Here is a 26,247-nt window from a genome sequence, read left to right as displayed (position 1 = left end):
TGCTGCTCTGAGTTGGAGCCAATTATGTATATAAACCCTGGATTGCTGTTACTACGTCTTGGCCAATGAAAAGCTATGAAGTCGCTAGTCCGACACTGTATTGGTATTCCCCAGTAGGAGAAGTCCTCCATAGGAACGAATGGAATTCTACAGTATTCCAATGACATGTATTTAAGTCATTTAAATGTGTATGTTTAGCTCACATAGTATAATTTAAAAGTGTGCTTAAAGGTAATATAATACATGAATGAATATAGACATTAATAAATGCATTTATAAAGCTTCCAAATCTTTTTTTTTTTACAATGGTGGCGAAGTGCCACGATGGAGGCACTGTGCCTTCAACACTGTGCCTTCAACACAGCGCCCCCTATCAGTCATCTACTGTATATATAAATCATTGGTTTGAACGCATCGGTTTAGCTAGCCTCATACACATCTTGTGCACATAAATGCTTGCAAATACTGTGACAATCTCTACATTACATGCCTCATCCCTCGGTTGGAAAGTAAATATGTACTTGGCCTCTTCTGCCGTAAAGTGTTTTTTCCTCTCTACACATATTTACCTGTCCTTGAGAAGGGTTCTGTTGAAGGGAACGAGACATACAATATTTGAAAAAGAAGTTTACTTGTATATCCGTAATAAAAGCCAATGTATCATTGTGCTGTGCAGGATTCTCCGTTGAGATGTTGGAGCTCAGCTTTGTAGCTTGCGGTTATGATCAACAATGACTTTCCTCGCGGTACGGGCACCGCCAGGCAATTACTTCACAGATTCAATGTGACAGGACGTTTGTTTGCGCCGAAGCCAAAGAAGGGAAGGAACATGTGACAGAAATGCGACCTTGAAGTAAAATTCTATAGTAATTTATTTGATTTTATTTCACTGGTGATTTGTGAAATCTACTTCACTTTTCATAGTTTGCTATGACTTAATCTATTTCTCAACATCACTGTTGGTATTGTAGAAGTGATTGAAGGAACTGGGAGATACAACAATTGTTAAGGTTAAGCATTCTCAAATAGGGGAATTGTGGTTTTGTAGCCAGGCCTGTTTTCCCAGCTGTGAGTTGAAGGCCAGGACAGAACAGAACAGAACAGAAGAAGACAGGTGTGCTCCGGCACTGCAGGTCAGGGAGGGCCTGTTAGAAATGTTAATGAGCTGTAAAGCTATGGGTGCTACGCTAGCTGCGGCACGCTAACCAGCCCTTAAGGATTGGCTCGCCTTGGACGGACCAACTCTATTTTTAATGAGAAATGAATTACTTCATCCCCATTTTCTTTATTTTTTTAATGGATTTTTAAATATATATTTTTTGTACTTTTCACCCATTTTTCTCCCCAATTGGTAGTTACAGTCTTGTCCCATCATTGCACTCCCGTACAGACTCAGGAGAGGCGAAGGTCAAGAGCCGTGCGTCCTCCGAAACAACCCTGCTGAGCCACACTGCTTCTTGACACACTGCTCACTTAGCCCAGAAGCCAGCCTCACCAATGTGTCAGAGGAAACACCATACAACTGGCAAGTCAGCGTGCATGCGCTCAAGCCCACCACAAGGAGTCGCTAGAGCACGATAGGACAAGGCCGGCCAAACCCTCCCCTAACTCAGATGACGCTGCGCCAATTTTGCGCCGCCTCATGGGTCTCCCGGACACAGCCTGGATTTGAACACGGGTCTGTAGTGACGCCTCTAGCACCCGCAATTCAGTGCCTGTGACCGCTGCGCCACTCGGGAGGCCCCAAGGCTGTTTTCTAAAGGCTCTTTCATGCAGTTATCAGTATCAACCACTTCATTTGAATGGACGGCAGCACGGTTTCTCGGTGACCTCTGTTCATCCACTCTAAATCAGTGCGTATTTAATAGGCAATGTTAATGCAAATCAGCCGTCAGGGGAGATGTTGCCAGATCCAGTCTTATTCGTCTTCTGCCTCAGCCCTCTCTTTATAGGGGATATGCTGCTGGTAGTTTCTACTAATGGATACATTGATGGCCTGTTCCTTACCCAAGGAGGTTCCTTACCCCATAATCCTCTCCCAAGGGTTGTTGGGATGGGGTTTTATATGTCTTTCGTCCCTAGTGTCATCTTCTCCCCCCACTGTAGGGGGTTGATCCGTGCTGTGTGAGGGCATTGAAGATGGCATCACTTTACGTTAAGATAAAAGGGTCAACCTTTTCGATCAGTTGTTTTACACTTTACTCCATTGTTGCTTTAATCTTTATGCATGTGCAACACTGTAATCACTACAGTAACACAATCGTTTTTTTCATATTATTTAAGGTATTGCTTTGTTATGGCATAGTGATGGAGTTGAGCGTTTCTTGCTATTAAACACCAGGGCCAATATGATAGCATTCGGGACTCATCGTGATCATCGCAGATGTGGATGTATGTGGATGTTGACTGGGAGGGAACATGGTTGGCAGGACCGCTAGCTCGTAGAAACAGAACAGGAACCGGAGGAGGAGGGCGGTTGTGAGGGCTGGCTGGCAGCGGCACGGCTGTGTGATAAACACCACATGTCATTTTCTCATGGTGTTGTAGAGGGGACCTGACACAGCCCTACTGGGCACTCTGCCCAGGGCTGGGTGGCATCTGGATGCTGGATGCTGGCCCTGTCAATACCAGGGATGGAGCATAGCAGGAGATGAACAAGATTGATGTGACGTTGATACTTCACCGCGATCATATTAATCGCCCCCACTATATAGTAGTACATTCCACAATGAAATGTGCTCATGAGAGAACACACACACACACACACACACACACACACACACACACACACACACACACACACACACACACACACACACACACACACACACACACACACACACACACACACACACACACACACACACACACACACAGATGGAAGTGTGAGTGACTGTAATTATTGCCGCTGTCATCCCCCTTATTTCCCCATCTGCTGTGTGAACCTACAAGGATGCCCTGTTGATGAATAGGCAGGCAGCTAAGCTAAAGCTAATGCTGTCCTTACTAGTGGTGTGATTGATCATTCAGTTGAGGACAGTGAAGGCAGTTCATCGGCTGCTTTAATCAGTCTTAAGCGGAAGAAGCAGCCGAGGTGCTGAGCACGCTCGGTAATTCACTCCAGACAGGTTGCATTGTGGGAGCCAGAACACTGCCAATAGTGGCCAATTGTTATGCTAATGCATTTTTTACATCCTATTTGTTTCCTGTCATTTCGATCATGTATTTTTCACTGGTCCTCTCCATAAAATCTATCACATTTCTACCGTTCACATTGAAATGTGGGAACCACCTGATATGGTAGAAATTGAAAAGCAACAGCTATGGGTGTGAGGCAGAATAGAATGGAAAGTGATTCAACTGAGTTATTTCCGCTTTTCTGTCTGAAAGAATAAATAACTTTCAGTGAGGCCCTTATCACCATTTAATTCCCCTTCTTTATGAACCGCCGTGAATACCCGTGAATACACGAAGCACTCAGAATTACGTGGAGTGTTACTTTTGTTTTGCTGGTGTTTTTGCTTCAGCAAATGAGCCTGTCGTGTTCACTCTTGTGGAGAAATCCAGATCATTCATCTTGTATTCAGCTCTGCCAGGGAGAATCCTCAGTTGACTTTTGTGTTCTGTCTCAGTGTGTGGCCACCGTTTCACTTTTTCAGAGAGCTAACCAGCCTACATAGCCGACGGAAAGGTTGTGATTCTTGAGGGTTTGCAGCTGACTCCATTTGACGTGAAGGGGCATGTTTATGCTCCGTTCCCCTTTAAAGTCGTCTTTCGGTGGGCGTCATCAATCAGAGCGTAATTTATGCCCCCACTCTGTCACAACATGTTACTGATGACATGTTTCAAAACGCTGATGAGCCATTTGGATCAGTCTCTCAGTGAGGCTTGAGGATGCGTTCTCAATGGCACCCTATTCCTTATATAGTAGGGCCGGAACAATACCAGTATTGCGATACTGGTATTGTGACAAGGAAACAAAACACAAAGTGGATTCCACCTCTTTAGGAAAACAGCCCTAATGTTGGAAACAAACATGTTGTCATCCAGCATTTATTTCTATATTTATTTATAGCGCACACAGTATTTTACCTACAGCAGGTTTGTGTTTTCATTGTTGCCATGGGATACTGGCACACAGCCCTACTACAGTATATAGCGCACCAGAGCACAATAGGCTATGGTCAAAAGTAGTGCACTATAAACTAGAGGTCGACCGATTAATCGGAACGGCTGATTAATTTTGGCCGATTTCAAGTTTTCATAACAATCGGAAATCGGTTAAAAAAAATGTACACCTTTATTTAACTAGGCAAGTCAGTTAAGAACACATTCTTATTTTCAATGACGGCATAGGAACGGTGGGTTAATTGCCTTGTTCAGGGGCAGAACAACAGATTTTTACCTTGTCAGGTCGGGGATTCAACCTTGCAACCTTACGGTTAACTAGTCCAAAGCTCTAACCACCTGCTTTACATTGCACTCCACGAGGAGCCTGCCTGTTACGCGAATGCAGTAAGAAGCCACGGTAAGTTGCTAGCTAGCATTAAACTTATCTTATAAAAAACAATCAATCAATCATAATCACAAGTTAACTACACATGGTTGATGATATTACTAGTTTATCTAGCGTGTCCTGCGTTGCATATAATCGATGCGGTGCGCATTCGCGAAACAGGACTGTCGTTGCTCCAACGTGTACCTAACCATAAACATCCATGTCTTTCTTAAAATCAATACACAGAAGTATATATTTTTAAACCTGCATATTTTGCTAAAAGACATCCAGGTTAGCAGGCAATATTAACCAGGTGAAATTGTGTCACTTCTCTTGCTGTTTATGACTTCAAGCCTATCAACTCCCGAGATTAGGCTGGTGTAACCGATGTGAAATGGCTAGCTAGTTAGCGGGGTGCGTGCTAATATCGTTTCAAACGTCACTCGCTCTGAGACTTGGAGTAGTTGTTCCCCTTGCTCTGCATGGTTAACGCTGCTTCGAGGGTGGCTGTTGTCGATGTGTTCCTGGTTCGAGCCCAGGTAGGAGCGAGGAGAAGGACGGAAGCTATACTGTTACACTGGCAATACTAAAGTGCCTATAAGAACATCCAATAGTCAAAGGTATATGAAATACAAATGGTATAGAGAGAAATAGTCCTATAATTCCTATAATAACTACAACCTAAAACTTATTACCTGGGAATATTGAAGACTCATGTTAAAAGGAACCACCAGCTTTCATATGTTCTCATGTTCTGAGCAAGGAACTTAAACGTTAGCTTTCTTACATGGCACATATTGCACTTCTACTTTCTTCTCCAACACTTTGTTTTTGCATTATTTAAACCAAATTGAACATGTTTCATTATTTATTTGAGGCTAAATTGATTTTATTGATGTATTATATTAAGTTAAAATAAGTGTTCATTCAGTATTGTTGCAATTGTCATTATTACAAATATTTTTTTTTAAATAAATCGGCCGATTAATCGGTATCGGCTTTTTTTGGGGGGGTCCTCCAATAATCGGTATCGGCGTTGAAAAATCATAATCGGTTGACCTCTACTATAAACAGAATGGGTTGCCATTTGGAATGAACAGAACAGAAGGAAGTTCCTCATAGAATGACCACTCATAGTCCTCTGTTTGCAATGTTGCACGCTGTAGACATGTATAAAATGCTTGCGCATGAAGTCATCCACTTCGAATGGTGAGTCGCTTTGGCTGAATGAATTTCATTGGAAGAGGGCTATCTGTGTTATAAGTTGAGTGTTGTATGAACTGCTTTAGGCTGATCTGGTATGACTGTGTTTCCTGCCTGACTCCTGGCTTATCTTGAGCCAAGCCCATCCCTGTATGCACACGCTCAGATTGGCCGGGAGTGAGTTAGTTGTTGCAACATTTGTAGGATATGATTCAAGGAGGTGTGAGGCAGACAGAACATCTACAACATCCTCTGAAGATGTCCTCCCTCATTTGAAATCCCTTTCAAGTCATCCTATTGAGTGGGATGACTTGTGACTCAAGGTCTCAGCTTCTCCACACGGATAACCTCTGACTTTTATTAAGTCCCACATCACCACGTCAAGAGGTAGGTTTTACTTCTACCTCTGCTCTCTTAGGTTGTCCCCATAGGAGAATCATTTTTGGTTCCAGGTAGAACCCTTTTTGGTTCCAGGTAGAACTCTTTAGGGTTCCATGCAGAACCCTCTGTGCAAAGAACGCAAAAAGAGTTCTATCTTGAACCAAAAAGGATTCTACCTGTAACCAATAAGGGTTCTTCAAAGGGTTACCTACCGGGACAGATGAAGAACCCTTTTAGGTTCTAGACAGCACCTTTTTTTCGAAGGGTGTGCGTTACATTGTGTGAATGTGTATACACTATTATTATATTATTGATCTGCGTGTGCATGCGTGAGAGTGTGTGTGTTTGTGTGTGTATGTGTGTGTGTGTCTACATACAGCAGATGCATGCCGCGGCATGTACGTGTGTGCGCATGCATACGTGTGTGCGTTATGCATGCGGCGTGTGTGTGTGTGTGTGTGTGTTCGAGACGAGCTCCAGCGCGTGCTGAGATTACATTCCTTAGCTTTTGGGGTGTGTCAAACAGAGTAAAGTGTTTTTAGCTGTCGAGCCTGTTCAGCTCAACAGAAAGTCACATGTTTAGGGATCCAATAGTAGCCTTGTGTGTTCCGCTGTCAAAGAAAGCATCAGGTATGTACACACACATGACTCTCTTTGCCATCCTCTTGAATCTTTGATGTGAGGTAAACGTCAGAATTCGTAAGTCATTTTACTGGGAGATTTTCAAAGGAAATTAAATGACACAGAATTGGCTCAGCAGCATATTTTTGTGCTCTAGGGCCTATGTTGTGAAGCATTTGTGGAGCACTTGAACTTGTTTGTGTACAACACATGCTTTAAAAAAACAGATGACTGTAGATCTGGCTATCTAAGCATGTGTGTTTTGTCTGCGTAATAGTTTGTGCTGGGGCTTTCAGAATACGTCTTTGACAACTACTTGGTAAGAAATATGTTGCAGTCTTGCTATAGCCTGGATAAATGCTTTATTTTGGCCCGACATACAATTATAATGAACGTCTTTGTTCTTTCTGGGGGGTTTCTTTATCAGTGCTGAAACATGGCATCAGCCTCACTTCTTGAAGTCTGAAAAGGCAATCCGAGACCATTAATATCACTTTTATTTAGCTAAGTCAATATGCTATTTGAAAGAGGCAATTAAGCATTGTGGGTCTTTGGGGACATTACTGCGGCTGCTTTGTGCTGTGTAATGGAGGTCTCTTCATGTTCCGTGCTGGCCTGGCTGGCGGGTCATTGCACATGGCTAAAGCACCAATCAGTGGCTTATAGAGGAGTTAATTATGCCTTTTTTTCTCCCTTGTCCTCATGCCGGCTTAAGGAGTCCAGAGGAACGAATGATAGGGGGGGCCAAGAGTTTTAATGGAACGTTAAACTTAGACCAATACAACACTTCTTAGGCCTCCTGCATAGTGTACTATATGCTTGAGTTTTTCTTTGCCTTGTTGCTGGTCCAACTAGCACCCTTATGGGAAAAACCACATGAATGTCAGGTGATCAAATGAATGTGATAACGTGTAAAGCAACAAGTGGTAGCGTGAAACTACACATGTGAAAACATGTCACCGCATGTGAAGTGTTCCAAAAACATGTGAAATTCCCCTTGAAATCATGTGGCTTTCCACATGTGAAATCATGTGGTTTTTCTGTAAGGGACAGATAGAGACAGATATTTAACTTAGACAGATGGGGGTTTCCATAGACGTTAAAACACCTTACCTAATTTAGTATTGAAAGTAAGGGGAGCACCATATTGTGGTCGGCTTTCATTCCAATTACTGTGAGTAGCTAGCTTGAGGCAGCTCCCAACTCTATTTACACTGTGTATTTCCCAGGCTTTTAGCTTGAAGACTGCTGCTCTGCTGAGACGTTCTGCCTCTGAAATTCAGGCTGATGTATAATTATATCTGAGCTCTGGTTTTCCCCTCCACGTTTCTTTGTTCAACAAATGTGACCTGGTTCATTTGGGTGTCAGTCAGCCTTATGAAGCCTTTTTCTCCGCAGTTCTTCCCTTCGTTGACTAACGTTCCAATGTGTATTTCGACCCGGTATTTTGACCCAGGTGACTAGAAGGGGGTTGTCTACTGTTTGTAGACGGGTAATGAACGATGAAGGGATACGTCTGTCTGCCACTGTGTTTGAGTTGCTTTTCTGTGCTCCCTGGGGAGGATGCGAGGCAGGAGGCACAGCTTCTATTTCGATTGCGTAATAGAAGCTTAGAAGAGTGGCTGCACTATCAGGTCACTGACTGGACTACTAGACCATGTGACCTGATTGGCGTCGGTGGGAATTACGGCGGCGTCAGGCGAAACGGTTTCTTGCCAGAGATGCTGAGGATTTTAATAGTTTAGGAAAGAGGATTTGGATTTGACTTGTCAAGGCTCCTTGGCCGAGTAGCCAGTTGGTAGCAGGCTAATAGTGTTTACAAATGCTCATTGTTTTGTTGATTCCTTGACCCTTGGGGGACTTCCAGCTCCAGTTTATATCATGTGTCCAGTAGATGGTGGGAAGAGGTCGAATTAGCCCAGTGTTTTGGCCAGAAGAAATGGATAAGCTGACCAGGGGTCAGTTGTGTGCATAAGTGTGCGTGGGCGCGAGTGTGTCCGTCCCTGTCGCTCTGCCTGTGTAAATAGGGGGGTGTCATCTAGAGAAAACTCTTTACTCCAGACAGATTTATTGTTGCCATGGTGTGTTTTGACTCACACAGAAGGCACAATAATCCTCACTGGATATTGTCACTGAGTCCCACTGGAAGTCCTAATAGTCTGTGTGTTTTATTGACCATGTTTATGTCTTGGGCTTAACCAGAGGAAATGACCAGGTTCATAATGACATGGGCCCGTCTATTTGTTCTGAGTGACTTAACCTGGATCCTGTGAACTCCTCTGGTATTGTCTTGGAGGCATTATCCTAATTACGGTATTTAAAGCCGCGCTGATTGCATTTGACTCCATGTGCATTATGGGTACTTGGCAGGCAGCCTCTAGCTGGGCTTTGAAATTACCAGACGCCAAATAACACCTACAGAGACCTGATGCACAGGAGCTTTTTACAAGCCACTAGTTCATTCAGGTGTTTTTTTTTTCTTCTTCTCGTCTCGGTTTGAAGGAAAACAACAGAGGTAATCCTGAAGAACCTGCCAGGTCAGCAGCGCCGCTCTAAATACCAGGTAGTAGCAGGAGTAGTGTGCAGCAGAGCTGTTGTATGTACTACACTCTCTGGAGCCTGATCTGGGCGCAGCCGAGAACCCCGAGCTGAGAGGAGTTAAGTAGTCCTGTCCCAGATAGGATGGGGAATTTCAGAGGTAAGCTAAGATACAAATCATCATTTTCCTTTTGCTTTAGGGGATCGCAGATTCGGGTTTTTTCACTCTGCTCGGTGAGCAGTTTCCCAACCTTTAATTTCTTTTCAAGGAAATGTGTCATGAGTCATATTGCATTGCCTCAGTCTTCCTGCGTATCACTCTGAATTTATGGCGTTGGCTTTGGTTGTACTCATCTGTTTATTGGAGAGTTATGTTACATGTTCTCCGTAAAAAGTAATACTATTCATTTCAAGAGCGCTCCTGCATGTAAAGTGCATTCTGAAAGTATTCAGAACCCTTCACTTTTTCTACATTTTATTACGTTACAGCCTTATTCTAAAATGGATTAAATCGTTTCCCCCCCCTCTTTAATCTACACACAATACCACACAATGATAAAGCAAAAACAGGTTTTAATACATTTTGTATAAAAAAATTAAAAACTGATATCACATTTACATAAGTACTTAGACCCTTTACTCAGTACTTTGTTGAAGCACCTTTGGCAGCGATTACAGCCTCAAGTCTGATTGGGTATGACACTACAAGCTTGGCACACCTGTATTTGGGGAGTTTCTCTAATTCTTCTTTGCAGATCCTCTCATGCTCTGTTGTGTTGATTGGTGAGTGTCTCTGCACAGCTATTTTCAGGTCTCTCCAGAGATGTTTGAACGGGTTCAATTCCGGGCTCTGGTTGGGCCACTCAAGGACATTCAGATACTTGTCCCAAAGCCACTCCTGCATTGTCTTCGCTGTGTGCTTAGGGTTGTTGTACTGTTGGAAGGTGAACCTTCGCCCCAGTCTAAGGTCCTGAGCGCTCTGGAGCAGGTTTCATCAAGGATCTCTCTACTTTGTATCCTTTCATCTTTCCCTCGATCCTGACTAGTCTCTCAGTCCCTGCCGCTGAAAAACATCCCCACAGCATGATGCAGCCACCACCATTCTTCCCCGTAAGGATGGTATTGGCCAGGTGATGAGCGGTGCCTGGTTCCTCCAAATGTGACACTTGGCATTCAGGCCAAAAAGTTCAATCTTGGTTTCATCAGACCAGAGAATCTTGTTTTTCATGGTCTGAGAGTCCTTTAGGTGCTATTTGGCAAACTCCAAGCGGCTGTCATGTGCCTTTTACTAAGGAGTGGCTTCCGTCTGACCTCTCTACCATAAAGGCCTGATTGTCAGAGTTCTGCAGAGATGGTTGTCCTTCTGGAAGGTTCTCCCATCTCCACAGAGGAACTTTGGAGCTCTGTCAGAGTGACCATCGGGTTCTTGGTCACCTCCCTGACCAAGGCCCTTCTCCCCCCCCGATTGCTCAATTTGGCCGGGCGGCCAGCTCTAGGAAGAGTCTTGGTGCTTCCAGATTTCTTCCATTTAAGAATGATGGAGGCCACTGTGTTCTTGGAGACTTTCACTGCTGCATAAATGTTTTGTTACCCTTCCCCAGATCTGTGCATCGACACAATCCTGTCTCGGAGCTCTTCAGACAATTTCTGTCACGCCCTGGCCTTAGTATTCTTTGTTTTCTTCATTATTTTAGTTAGGTCAAGGTGTGACATGGGGAATGTTTGTGTTTTGTCTCATCTTGGGTGGTTATATGGTAAAGGGGGTGTTGGGTTTAGTGTATGGGGTTGTGTTTAGTGAATGTGTCTAGGTATGTCTATGGTTGCCTGAGTGGTTCTCAATCAGAGACAGCTGTCTTTCATTTGTCTCTGATTGGGAGCCATATTTAAGGCAGCCATAGGCATTATGCGTTTTGTGGGTAATTGTCTCTGTAGAACGTTTGTAGCTTTTGTATTGCACTTACGTTTGTAGCTTCACGGTCGTTTTTTTGTTTTTTTTTGTTTTGTTTTAAGTGTTCGTTTCGTGTTTCACTCATCTCTAATAAAAGAGAATGTATTTTTCACACGCTGCGCCTTGGTCCACTCATTATCCCCAAGACGATCGTGACAATTGCTTTGACCTCATAGCTTGTTTTTTTCTCTGACACGCACTGTCAACTGTGGGACCTTATATAGACATATGTGTGCCTTTTCAAATCATGTCCAGTCAATTGACCAATCAACATCTCAATGGAAACAGGATGCACCTGAGCTCAATTTCGAGTCTCATAGCAAAGAGTCTGAATACTTCTGTAAATAAGGTATTTCTGTTTTTTATTTGTAATACATTTGCAAAAAATTCTAAAAACCTGTTTTTGCTTTGTCATTATGGGGTATTGTGTGTAGATTGACGAGATAAATATATAATTTAATCAATTTTAGAATATGGCTGTAACATAATTTGGAAAAAGTGATGGCGTCTGAATAGTTTTCGAATGCACTGTACATGCACAAAGGCCATTCCAGATACTTTGTCTGTGGTGACAAAAGCAGACTTGTTTTTCTCACTGACAGGGACATGCTAGCTGAATGGCATTCTCTCTAATCCTTCCATAGTATAGGGTTTCAACAGAAACCGACTGTGAGCCCTGACTACTCTTGCTGGGTTGGCCTCTTCTGCCAGTTAAAAAAAAAATCCCGGACAATGCTGTCTTTTTTCTGCTCTTGTTTTTGTAACCGTCTTGATTCGGGGAGCAGGGAGAAGGAGCACACTCACATTGAAACTGCAACTCTCTAGTTTCTTGTCACTGCTCTATTTCATAGAAACTAATGACAAGAGATTCTCCTTGAGACAAAAGAGTGTGTAACAACTAGTACATTCCACATTGCAAAGTATCTGTAACCCTGCTACCAACATGCCTGCTTGTAGTAATATCCCATGTCTGCCTCCCAATAACCAGACACGTGATCCGATCAGCTGTCACCATGAAATACTCACGCCTCTGTGTGGTGACAACATCCTAGAATACCACGGGGTCACATATCGGCTGAATGTCTGGGGGACCTCCCACACGTACCAGGGCTAGCCTGGCAAGTGTTCGCAGGACAGGATCTTCCCATCCAGGGCCTGTCTGTCTCTACTGTAAACAGCCCAGTGGGCCTCTCTGCTGGCAGCCTGTGTTAACTGATTCATGTACTCAGTATGGTGTGGTGTGTATGCACCTCCAGTAGTACTGTACTTCATAACTTTAATAGTGTATGGCACTTTTGGCATAATACGCCAGAACGACTCCCAATCACCAGCTGACCACCATAATGAATGAGGTATATTAAAAGAGACAGTTTCATGGAGGTCTTATTGAGTTATGCTGGGAGGGGTGGTGCTCTGGTTGGTGTAAAGATATTGTTTAATGATGCTTTCCAGAAGCCAATATCTGGGCAGAAATTCACCGGCTTCGGCTCTGGCGCTTTACCACCCTGTCTGGCTAACCAGGCTCCTTCAGGTAAATATTAATCAAGAACGGCCTTCCCACACATTCCCCTGGTGGTTGGCCTGTCAAGAATTATAATGAAGCCCACAACTACTTGTGCTCTGACTTTTTCATTTCACTCCTGTCACCCAGGAGCGAGGGAAGAAGAAGAATGCGTTATCGCTTCCTTACGCCTGCTGATGTGTGTTTTCCTCTGTGGTGTCGTCGCACGCTCTGGGAATTGTGGGCTTTCTTGGAATTGTGGGAAGTCAAATTTCCTTTTTGGACACTTGAAGATGTTGTGTGTTTGACACATATCATCACTTAAGTTGTTTGTTGCATTAAGGCCATATGGAATTGACTCGCTGGCTGTCTATCTTTGGAATGATCCATCTGGCATGCGTGGGTGTGTTTATGTGTGTGTTAGCCTACTGTTTTAGTATCTTCAGTGAATATATAGCCAGACTGTTTATCAACTTCTACTTCATCACAATCCCGGATCCGGGAGCACCCCCATCAGTAAAAAAGCTGAGTAGCATAGCCTAGCATAGCGTCACAAGTAAATACTACAAGTAAATACTAGTATCTAAATATCATTAAATCACAAGTCCAAGACACCAGATGAAAGATACACATCTTGTGAATCCAGCCATCATTTCTGATTTTTAAAATGTTTTACAGGGAAGACACAATATGTAAATCTATTAGCTAACCACGATAGCAAAAGACACAACTTTTTTCCCCACCATTTTTTTCCTGCATAGGTAGCTATCACAATTTCGACCAAATAATGATATAAATAGCCACTAACCAAGAAACAACTTCATCAGATGACAGTCTGATAACATATTTATTGTATAGCATATGTTTTGTTAGAAAAATGTGCATATTTCAGGTATAAATCATAGTTTACCATTGCAGCCACCATCACAACTCTCACCAAAGCAACTAGAATAACTACAGAGACCAACGTGAATTACCTAAATACTCATCATAAAACATTTATGAAAAATACACAGCGTACAGCAAATGAAAGACAAAGATCTTGTGAATCCAGCCAATATTTCGGATTTTTTAAGTGTTTTACAGCGAAAACACAATATAGCATTATATTAGCTTACTACAATAGCCAACCACATAACAGCATTGATTCAAGCCAACAATAGCGATAACGAATAAACCAGCAAAAGATATTAATTTTTTCACTAACCTTCTCAAACTTCTTCAGATGACAGTCCTATAACATCATATTACACAATACATATAGAGTTTGTTCAAAAATGTGCATATTTAGCGGCACAAATCGTGGTTATACAATGAGAATAGTAGCCAAGCTGCCAACAATATGTCGGGAGAAATCTTGGTAGAGGCACCTAATCTAATCGGTAACTAAATTTAAACTTGACTAAAAAATACAGGTTGGACAGCAAATGAAAGATACATTAGTTCTTAATGCAATCGCTGTATTAGATTTTTTAAATTAACGTTACTACGACATACAGCGTGCGTTAAAGCGAGACCGCACCGAAATTAATGGCGGAATATGAGTTTTACATTTTTCAACAGAACAACGAATTAACCTCATAAATATTTCTTACTTTTTGATGAGCTCCCATCAGAATCTTGGGCAAGTTGTCCTTTTTCCAAAATAATCGTTGCTCGGTTGTAGATTGTCGTCTTCAACTTTGGAATTAGCAGTAAACATTAGCCATGTGGGCCAGACGTGCCCAACTCACTAGAACGCAGCACAAATGAATACCTGAAAATCGCAATATACTGATATAAACTGATATAACTCGGTTTAAAATAACAACATTATGATGTCTTTAACACCTATATGGAATAAAATCAGAGCCGGATATATCTAAGGGCTATAACGGGAGCTTTCTAGAACGCCATCCTGAGGTCTGTCTTGCATCATGGCGAAGGAAAGAAAGAGAGGACCCCACTTTGCCAGCCCATTTATAAGGCCTCAGATCTGCCTAGCAACTCCATTTCAATTCTCACTATTTGCTGACATCCAGGGGAAGGCGTATGCAGTGCATCTCAACCAATAGAAGACATGCAAATTAATAAATGCAAATGAATAAACCTCAGAACAGCCTGCAGATTTCAGATTTCTCACTTCCTCATAGGAAAATTGCTCCAACTCGAGTTCTGTTTTACTCACAGATATAATTCAAACGGTTTTAGAAACTAGAGAGTGTTTTCTATCCAATAGTAATAATAATATGCATATTGTACGAGCAAGAATTGAGTACGAGGCAGTTTAATTTGGGAATGAAATTATTACAAAGTGCAAACAGCACCCCCTATTGAGAAAAGGTTAAGTCTGCTTGGTGGGTTCTGTGCACACTTGCGTGCTTGTGTGTCTTATTGTATCTATCTACTGTGCCAATGGTCTTTGGATGGTATGGTCGTGTGTAGTGTGTAAGCACCTACACACATATGTCCACATGTACTGTATGTGTCACGAGGACCATGTTGGGTGACCAGCTTGTTTGTGTCCCTACAGGAGGAATGCCAGCTCCTGAGCAGAGCCCAGTGACGGAGGAGGGGCTTCTGCTGACCATCAGAGAGGGAACCCAACACACCAACAGGAACATGGAGGCTGACACCACCGCCAACAACATCCTGGCCTCCGTCAAAGAGCAGGTACAGGAACTTCCAAAACATCTATCATGCTACAATCACTCGAGGACAGACTATGTGAACATAAATGGTACCGAGGATCTGGCTTTATACTATGAGTACCGATTGATAACGAGCAGCAACAGCTGCTGAGGTTTTTTCTCGCCGGTTATTTGGACAAATCCCGATTTCGCAGGGGTTAGCATCTTACGAAGGGGAGGGGACATTTGGCCCGTACACTTGCCCGTAACTTGCCAAGAGAGAGGGTGGAGCTCTTTGTTCTGGTTCCGATCATCATTCTAGTCTCTCTTCTCTTAACATGTACGGACCAAGACCTTAATCGAACATCTGACCGATTACGCAAGACTTTAGTTCTGGGTTACCCGAGATTACTCAACTTCCATAACATTTCTCAAACTGTATCCCTGCCCATAGTACCCAAAAACACCTGTATCATTCCCTGCCACAGAGCAGGTACACAAACCTCTGTAACACCTCTCACACTGTATCATAGCCCAATAGAAGGTACACAAACCTCTGTAAAACCTCTCACACTGTAACATAGCCCAATAGAAGGTACACAAACCTCTGTAACACCTCTCACACTGTAACATAGCCCAATAGAAGGTACACAAACCTCTGTAACACCTCTCACACTGTAACATAGCCCGATAGAAGGTACACAAACCTCTGTAAAACCTCTCACACTGTAACATAGTGTGAGTACAGTCAGGCTGTACTTTATCCCTGCACTCTTAGACACACCCACCCTATATCAACAATGGTACTATCTCGTTTACCTCGTGCGAGCTGGCCCAGGTTACTGTAGAAAGGGCCTTGTCAAGAGGTTGTTGTTTCTACCATGACATTTATCACGAGACTCTTCACAACACACAGCTAACAAGCTCAGAATGCTTTGTCCTTTGACCATTAGCACTCAGTCCTAGCTGGCGGTAGGTAGGAACCGGGGACTAAGTTGTGTCCGGCGGTGCTGCGTGCCCACAATCAAGAGATCCATCTAGTGCAAACAACGAGATTAGCCATCTGTGTAAGGACACGCTCTGACTCACAGTCCTCCCTCTGCTGCTCCCTCGCTCTCTCCCTTCCTCCCTGGCAGCGCTCCACACTCCCATTGTTTACCCAAGTCAACAGGAAGGAGAGTTCCATTGGAGAGCACCTGTCGATGTCACTTCCTTTCCCCAGAGTGCTCATCTGCTCTGCCGCTCCTCCTTAGGCTTAGTCAGGACAAGAAGGCAGTAAGTGAGGCAGGGAGAGAGAAAGAGGGAGAGAGAAAGAAAGAGAGAGAGAGAGAAAGAGAGAGGAAGAAAGTGACAGAGGGAGAGAGAGGAGAGGAAGAGAGAGTAGCCATAGAGAGTTCTGTACTTTAAAAGGCTGGATGGAGACATGCCTCGGAGGCAATTCTTGTTTGGGATTTGGGAGAGTGTAAATTAATCCGTCCTCAGTGTTTAAAGGGAGTTGGAGAGAGAGACAGAGGAAGGGAAAGGAGGAGGAAACCGGGTGCCTTGTGGAGGTCACCGTTGTTGCTGGGGTTGTAGTTATTTTCCTGGTTCTACACGAGTCTTTCCTGTGATTGTGAGGAAGCAGACCTTTGAGGGATCCTGCCGGGTTTAAACATGCTAACCTGTGCCTGTGGACAGGCTTATGACGAGTGCTTGCATGGTGAGTCAGTATGCTAACCCCCCCTTCTATATTTCTGTTAAAACTTCTCCATGTACGTCTTCACCTTGCTCTGCCCAATGCCCAAACAAGGACAGGCTGGCCAGGATTTCTTTGATTGCGTTCTCTGTTCATTGTGGAGTTGTGCCTCCTCCGCTCCTGACTGCTAATGAGCCAGAGAGTGTTTGATGTTAATGTCAGGGTTTTCAGACTGGAACTGCTAGTTATTCCCGGCCCTCGTCCCAAATGGCACCCTATTCGCTATGTAGTGCACTCCTTTTGACCAGAGCCAATCGCGCACTACATTGGAAACGGTGCTATTTGGGACGCTGTCTGGCTTTGCTGCTCCCTCTTTAGTCTTTACTGTTCTCTGACCCACTATCTGTGTGACACCTCCATAATGGCTTATTACAGCCACCATTTCAGCTTATTACAGCCACCATTTCATCGTATTACAACCACCATTTTTTTGCTCTTTCACACTCATCTCACTCAGAGACTTTGGGAGTTTTATTTCTTCTCTCCTTAAGACCTCGAAAGGTTTTTGAAATTAACTTTACTCTCTGGTCGTTACCGAATAGCCATACTTGCGTCCTAAATATTAGGCCATTTGAGGATGCGAAAAAATTTAGTTTAATAGCATGTAACATTTAAAAAAATCAAGTATACTTTAAATGCCCGGATGTCATACTCTTTTCTGCTTTGACAACAGCTGATTAATAATGAATGGGGATGCGCTTCCGAAATCAACGAATAACGGGAAATAAAGCAATTGCAAATGACGCATTCTCAGCTGCGAAAATTTAGTATATGTGAATTTTCTAAAATAGAATATGGATTAACAATAGTTTAAATGCCAGGATGTAATACTCATTTAGGCTCTTCATCTAGTAGAATTCGATGCACACTTTCCCACAATGCATTGGAAGAGTTGGGCTGCGAGTGACAGGCCCTAGTTCTCTTCAAGTAGCCAAACAATAGTGAAGCTTCTGTGGTGATGTTCAATTGCAAGCTCAGTATTTTTTGTTCTCCTTAATCACGAGAATTGCATCTTTGAAAACAGAAGTCTTTTTTTAAAGTGGGTTTCTGTTTTCTCATTGAAAAGTGTTTCTTGTTCTCTTCGCCCTCGTCAGCGCTTTTAAACTAAATCTTTCGATTTCTGAATGTGTCGGCACCGGAGATTCGGAATGTGGATGTGATTTTGATGTCATGTTAATCAGGCGTTTTGATTTGAACATGTCGATTGCTTTAGTTTTATAGGCTACCTATTTCATTATTTTATTTATGTATGTAACAGCACTTTGGTTTCATGAATAAATATGTTGAAATGGAACCAAATGATCTGTTTCTGTGTTCAGTCCTGTTTCAATAGGATAGATGGGCTATAACAAAAAACAAAAACATGTATTTGTCACATGCACCGAATACTACAGGTGTGGTAGACCTTACAGTGAAATGGTTACTTACAAGCCCTTAACCAAAAATGCAGTTTTAAGAAAGAAAGTGTTAAAGTATTTACTAAAATAAAAAATGTATTAAATAAAAATAATAAAAATAGAAAAATCCCAAATAATTAAGGAGCAACAAATAAAATAAAACAACAGTAGCAAGGCTTTATACAGGGGTACCGGTACAGAGTCAATGTGCGGGGGCACCGGTTAGTCGACGTAATTGAGGTAATATGTGCATGTAGATAGAGGTAAAGTGACTATGCATGGATAATAAACAGAGAGTAGCAACAGCGTAATAATGTGGGTGAGGGGGGGGACAATGCAAATAGTCTGGGTAGCCATTTGATTAGCTGTTCAGGAGTCTTATGGGTTGGTGGTAGAAGCTGTTAAGAAGCCTTTTGGACCTAGACTTGGCGCTCCGGTACCGCTTGCCGTGTGGTAGCAGAGAGAACAGTCTATGACTAGGGTGGCTGGAGTCTTTGGACATTTTTGGGGCCTTCCTCTGACACCGCCTTGTACAGAGGTCCTGGATGGCAGGAAGCTTGGCCCCAGTGATGTGCTGGGGCCGTACGCACTACCCTCTGTAGTGCTTTGCGGTTGGAGGCCGAGCTGTTGCCATAACAGGCGGTGATGCAACCAGTCAGTACACTCTCGATGGTGCAGCTGTAGAACTTTTTGAGGATCTGAGGGGGAATAGGCATTGTTGTGCCCTCTTAACGACTGTCTTGGTGTGTTTGGACCATGTTAGTTCGTTGGTGATGTGAACACCAAGGAACTTGAAGCTCTCAACCTGCTCTACTACAGCCCCGTCGATGAGAATGGGGGCGTGCTCGGTCCTCCTTTTCCTGTAGTCCACAATCATCTTCTTTGTCTTGATCACGTTAAGGGAGAGGTTGTTATCCTGGCACAACACTGCCAAGTCTCTGACCTCCTCCCTATAGGCTGTCTCATCATTGTCGGGGATCAGGCCTACCAGAGTTGTGTCGTCAGCAAACTTAATGATGGTGTTGGAGTCGTGCGTGGCCATGCAGTCATGTGTGAACAGGGAGTACAGTAGGGTACTGAGCACGCACCCCTGAGGGGCCCCCATGTTACGGATCAGCGTGGCAGATGTGTTGTTACCCACCCTTACCACCTGGGGGTGGCCCATCAGGAAGTCCAGGATCCGGTTGCAGAGGGAGGTGTTTAGTCCCAGGGTCCTTAGCTTAGTGATGAGCTTTGACGGCACTATGGTGTTGAACTCTGAGCTGTAGTCAATGAATAACATTCTCACATAGGTGTTCCTTTTGTCCAGGTGGAAAGAGCAGTGTGTAGTGCAATAGAGATTGCACCATTTGTGGATCTGTTGGGGCGGTATGCAAATTGGAGTGGGTCTAGGGTTTCTGGGATAATGGTTTTGATGTGAGCCATGACCAGCCTTTCAAAGCACTTCATGGCTACAGACGTGAGTGCTACGGGTCGGTAATCATTTAGTCAGGTTACCTTAGTGTTCTTGGGCACAGGGACTATGGTGGTCTGCTTGAAACATGTTGGCTACAGTATACAGTATAAATCAAATGTGATAGTCTGCCTATAACCAGCCTGAGTAGGCCAATAACTCCATTCCTATTCTATTCAGAGTTTAGAGAAATTAATCAGTTACACAGGTGGGCCCAGGTGACAATAGTTTACCTTGACTTGGAAGAGTTCCAGTGTTGTGTTGGATAGTCATAGCCAGCTAGCTAACATTTGAGCCTGTTGTTTGAGTAGACTAAACTAGCTAGCTGCATTTGCTAACTAAGTGAAAGTGAAAAAAAGCTCTCTCCATCATTCTCTCTCTCTCTCTTTGAGTCATATACTCATCACATTTTATGCACTTCAGTGCTAACTTGCTGTAGCTTATGCTTTCAGCACTAGATTAATTTGCTGATCCTTTGATTGGGTGGACAACATGTCAGTTCATGCAGCAAGAGCTCTGATAGGTTGGACGACATCCTCCGGAAGTTGTGTACGTTTATAGAAGGGGGTGAGAACCACGAACCTCCTAGGTTTTGTATGGAAGTCAATGTACACAGAGGAAGACAGAAGCTAGTTGTCCTCCGCCTAAACCATGGTGCTACCCTACAGAGTGCTGTTGAGGCAACTGTAGACCTTCATTGCAAAACATTGTGTTTTAATCAATTGTTTGGTAACATGTGAATAGATTTAGTATAGTTTCATAGTTTTACTATTTTTATGAAATTTATTTATGAAATAGTTTTACTATTTTTATGAAATTCACTTAGGATGATGGTCCTCCTCTTAGTACCCTGGTATGGTATTCAGACATGGCCTCTCTCTCTAATATTTATTATCTTACTATAATTTCATTTAGCTGAGTAGGTGTTTTTGTATATAATCTAAGACCTACTTTCTTATCAATTTCTTCTGAAGTGGAATGAAGCTGGAGACTGGAAGGGAGCCACAGAATGGCACTCAGCCAGTCATCTTCTCATTTTCTGTGAATTCAGCAAAAACCCTATGTTTCTTTAATGCTTTTTCTGCCACAATAGCAAGGTTATCCCTGTGAACTGAGCACTGGAGCGCTGCATTGTGGGCTTAAGACAATAACACATTGAATCATCACAGTGAAATGTGAGCCTTTTTTTCTCAATGCGAAAGCTTAGGCTACACTTACGTTCGTAAAAGCAACATGGAAAAGGTGGGAGAATGTGTGAGAACAGAAGAAAAGTGTACTCCTACTCTCAATCTGATGTGCGGGGAAAGTTGGCTTATTCAGAGTAACCCTCTACTAGGGACGTTGTTGTACACGGCTGAAGGGTCCAATATGCCCTGTAATAACGAAAGGCAGGAAAAGAGGAGGAAGTCGCTGTATGCTTTCATCCAGACTCCTCCTCTCCGGAGCGGCCTAATTTATGACTTAATCACCTCAGCCTGGCCTGGCCTGGGTGACACTGGGTGTAACTAAGTCAACAACCCAAGAGGAATTCTTTTAGCTGTAATGTAGCCTAGCCGTTTCCAACGGGACTCTTTGAAGCTGCTGTCTAAAAGCGTCCTTCGGTTCGGCTGGTGCCTAGCCGAACTAAACGAGTGTGCTCGCATACTCCCTTAACAGACCTTCACGTTAAAAATGTGTAAAAAGCGGCAATATTAATGCCCATAATTTTGAAATGGATGTTTGACGAGAATTTGTACACATACTTTTGGTCATGAAGTATATATATATATACTTCATGACCAAAGTATATAGTATAGTATATATATATATATATATATACAGTGGGGAGAACAAGTATTTGATACACTGACGATTTTGCAGGTTTTCCTACTTACAAAGCATGTAGAGGTCTGTAATTTTTATCATAGGTACACTTCAACTGTGCGAGACGGAATCTAAAACAAAAATCCAGAAAATCACATTGTATGATTTTTAAGTAATTAATTTGCATTTTATTGCATGACATAAGTATTTGATCACCTACCAACCAGTAAGAATTCCGGCTCTCACAGACCTGTTAGTTTTTCTTTAAGAAGCCCTCCTGTTCTCCACTCATTACCTATATTAACTGCACCTGTTTGAACTCGTTACCTGTATTAAAGACACCTGTCCACACACTCAATCAAACAGACTCCAACCTCTCCACAATGGCCAAGACCAGAGAGCTGTGTAAGGACATCAGGGATAAAATTGTAGACCTGCACAAGGCTGGGATGGGCTACAGGACAATAGGCAAGCAGCTTGGTGAGAAGGCAACAACTGTTGGCGCAATTATTAGAAAATGGAAGAAGTTCAAGATGACGGTCAATCACCCTCGGTCTGGGGCTCCATGCAAGATCTCACCTCGTGGGGCATCAATGATCATGAGGAAGGTGAGGGATCAGTCCAGAACTACACGGCAGGACCTGGTCAATGACCTGAAGAGAGCTGGGACCACAGTCTCAAAGAAAACCATTAGTAACACACTACGCCGTCATGGATTAAAATCCTGCAGCGCACGCAAGGTCCCCCTGCTCAAGCCAGCGCATGTCCAGGCCCGTCTGAAGTTTGCCAATGACCATCTGGATGATCCAGAGGAGGAATGGGAGAAGGTCATGTGGTCTGATGAGACAAAAATAGAGCTTTTTGGTCTAAACTCCACTCGCCTTGTTTGGAGGAAGAAGAAGGATGAGTACAACCCCAAGAACACCATCCCAATTGTGAAGCATGGAGGTGGAAACATCATTCTTTGGGGATGCTTTTCTGCAAAGGGGACAGGACGACTGCACCGTATTGAGGGGAGGATGGATGGGGCCATGTATCGCGAGATCTTGGCCAACAACCTCCTTCCCTCAGTAAGAGCATTGAAGATGGGTCGTGGCTGGGTCTTCCAGCATGACAACGACCCGTAACACACAGCCAGGGCAACTAAGGAGTGGCTCCGTAAGAAGCATCTCAAGGTCCTGGAGTGGCCTAGCCAGTCTCCAGACCTGAACACAATAGAACATCTTTGGAGGGAGCTGAAAGTCCGTATTGCCCAGCGACAGCCCCGAAACCTGAAGGATCTGGAGAAGGTCTGTATGGAGGAGTGGGCCAAAATCCCTGCTGCAGTGTGTGCAAATCTGGTCAAGAACTACAGGAAACGTATGATCTCTGTAATTGCAAACAAAGGTTTCTGTACCAAATATTAAGTTATGCTTTTCTGATGTATCAAATACTTATGTCATGCAATAAAATGCAAATGAATTGCTTAAAAATCATAAAATGTGATTTTCTGGATTTTTGTTTTAGATTCCGTCTCTCACAGTTGAAGTGTACCCATGATAAAAATGACAGACCTCTACATGCTTTGTAAGTAGGAAAGCCTGCAAAATCGTCAGTGTATCAAATACTTGTTCTCCCCACTGTATATATATATATATATATATATATATATATATATATATATATATACATGTATGTATGTGTGTTTGTATATAAAGAGACGGATCGAGATTCAAATATCGCTTTCTACACAACATACCCCCCTCTGAGTGGTACAGTGTAAAGACAACAGCTCTCCCACACCACATGTCCCTGCAATAATTATCTTAATACCAGTAGACAGTATTTTTGCTCTGTTAGCCAATTTGAAAATGAGAGGCTTTTAAAATATCCACACATTTGTCAATCATTGCATTAATCAAGTGTTCAGTACTATGTGCAATAGTGATTTAGATGAGAAGCTCCTCTAATGGTTGTGATGCCATTCACAGCAGACAAGGAGGCAGTTGAGCTCAGCGTGCATTTTAATGCTCCCTCCCTCCCTCCCAATTCAAGGGGCTTTATTGGCATGGGAAACATATGTTAACATTGCCAAAGCAAGTGAAGTAGATAATATACAAAAGTGAAATAAACAATAAAAATGAACTGTAAACATCACACTCACAGAAGTTTCTCAGAAGTTTCTCAGAAGTTTCTCTCTCTCTCTCTCTTTCTCTCTCTACCTTCTGATAGGAGTGTAACTCTGAACTGTGTGTGTGGCTGCTAGCCTGCCAACTGTGGGGTACAGTGGTTATGTAACAGCTAGCAGGGGTGTCCAAAATGGCACCCTATTCCCTTTATAGTGCACTACTTTTGACCAAAGCTGGGTGCCATTTGGGATGTAGCCTGTGACTCTGGGGGTTAGACAATCAGGAGCTGGGCTTAAAGGGATATTTCACCCAAATTACAAAATGACATGTTGGTTTCTTTACTCTGTAAGCACTCTATGGACAAGGTGTGACAGCAATCTGTGCTTGGGTCTATTTCCCCTGTCTCTGTTTCCAAATCAATTTGTGGCACAAATCCCATTGAAGTCAAGGGATCGATATTAGCATTTTTTTGCGCATCATGTTCAAATCATCTATAAGTGACTTTGATGAGCTTCAAAATACATTTGAGGTACTTTTGGATGATTTGGACATGATGCACGAAAATGCTAATATCGATCCCTTGACATGAATGGGATTTGTGCCACAAATGTTAAAATGTTAGCATTTGGATACAGTGCCAGGGAAATAAAACCAAAGCATGGAAGACCAGGAAGACCAGAAAGCGGAGTAAGCGGACACAGTGCCAGGGTGGATTACCCATGAGCTCTAGCACCTCTCTCAGAGATGTCCATCTCTCGGCAGCACAGAGCCCAGACTCTCCCACCAACGAGCACTGGTGTAGGCTGAACCAACACTGCAGGTCGGCTTACTTACATCCCTTTGTTCACTGCAATAGCAGTATAACGGCAGGATCGAACGTTTCTACAGTGCTCTCCTCATAGAAAGAGACTGTGCCTGGAGCCACATTTTGGAAAGTACTTAGCTATCGAGCTACCAGAGGAAATGTATGTTTGTGAGGCCCAGATGAATGGCAGTCCGAAAGGAAGAAATTATTGCCCTTCTTTGGCAGTGTTTGGATCTTTGTTATGTCCTTAAAGACACACAGATTGGCTTTTGTGTTGCTTTCATTCAGCTGCAGAAGGCATCATCAGCAGATCATAAGAGCAGCAGCTTTTGTGGCACAGCCAGCCAGGCAGAACAACACAACTGCACAGCAGCCCTCTACCATCAGGCCGTTTTATGTGAGCTTGGAGGATGTTGAATGCGTCCCAAATGGCACCCTATTCCCTATGTAGTGCACTACTTTAAACACAAAGAATCTGTCTGCTGAATTGCCTTCTCTGGCCGACCAGGGCACACTTGTTATGACCCTGCCTATGTCTGGCTTAGCCACACACACACACACACACACACACACACACACACACACACACACACACACACACACACACACACACGTTTGTTTTAACACGTTTGTTTTACTATCCTTACACACACACACACACACACACACACACACACACACACACACACACACACACACACACACACACACACACACACACACACACACACACACACACGTTTGTTTTAACACGTTTGTTTTACTATCCTTACACACACACACACACACACACACACACACACACACACACACACACACACACACACACACACACACACACACACACACACACACACACACACACACACGTTTGTTTTAACACGTTTGTTTTACTATCCTTACACACACACACACACACACACACACACACACACACACACACACACACACACACACACACACACACACACACACACACACACACACACATTTGTTTTACTATTCTTGGACCAAACAGTTTATTCCCATACAAAATCAATTTTCACTGACCCCTAAACCCAACCCTTAACCTAACTCTAACCTTAACCCCAAAACCCTAACCCTACTTCTAACCCTAAAACTAAAAAAAACTTTTTCCTTGTGGGGACTGGTGTAATGTCCCCACAATTGTCCATGTTTTACTATCGTTGTGAGGACTTCTGGTCCCCACAAGGATAGTAAATCCAAACCACACACACACACACACACATACACACACAGCCGTTCCTCTGCAGCTGGTGTGTGGTGTAGTAAAGCACTGCTCAAGGGGGGGGGGGGGGGGGGGGGGGGGGTGTCCTTGCTTTGAGTGCTCAAAATGTGACAACCTCTTTAAGCAACGAAAAGCAAACCGAAAAATAGCCCTCTTGAGATCCCAATGCAATGCTTCCTCCATCCTCCATTCTGGCAGACTGATCCAAGTGACCTCTGTGTGGACCTGTGTTTCTTGGAGCTGGAGAAGTCAAAGAAATACAATCATTTGGCCGTTGACTAAAAGGCAGGGTTTGAATTTTGTGGAATTTCTACATCTGCTGCTCGAAAAAAAGCAGGAGTTATGTTCAAATTGCCATGATGGCAGAACCAGTTCCACAACTGCGGGTGAACTAAGGC

General features: G+C 43.4%; 2 protein-coding genes across 5 annotated transcripts in view; one reads left to right on the top strand and one right to left on the bottom strand.

Moving 5' to 3' along the window:
- LOC129816333 (coiled-coil domain-containing protein 148-like) overlaps positions 1 to 16,469 on the bottom strand; it is an 80,779-nt gene extending 64,310 nt beyond the window's left edge. The window contains exon 1 of the mRNA XM_055870700.1: positions 16,119 to 16,469. The gene's annotated coding sequence lies outside the window, so the exon portion shown is untranslated. The remainder of the gene's footprint in view (positions 1 to 16,118) is intronic.
- LOC129816331 (plakophilin-4-like) overlaps positions 1 to 26,247 on the top strand; it is a 144,909-nt gene that overhangs the window by 14,109 nt on the left and 104,553 nt on the right. For 3 of the 4 annotated variants that reach the window (XM_055870696.1, XM_055870697.1, XM_055870695.1), the window contains exon 2: positions 15,203 to 15,342. In XM_055870696.1, the coding sequence (XP_055726671.1) occupies positions 15,203 to 15,342 (140 nt within the window). Of the gene's footprint in view, positions 1 to 15,202; positions 15,343 to 16,528; positions 16,999 to 26,247 lie in introns of those variants that run through there. The other variant, XM_055870698.1, reaches the window with a different exon arrangement.

This window comes from Salvelinus fontinalis, chromosome 19 (assembly GCF_029448725.1).
Source record: "Salvelinus fontinalis isolate EN_2023a chromosome 19, ASM2944872v1, whole genome shotgun sequence".
NCBI classification, from domain to species: domain Eukaryota; kingdom Metazoa; phylum Chordata; class Actinopteri; order Salmoniformes; family Salmonidae; genus Salvelinus; species Salvelinus fontinalis.
This window is presented reverse-complemented; position numbering and strand designations above follow the sequence as displayed.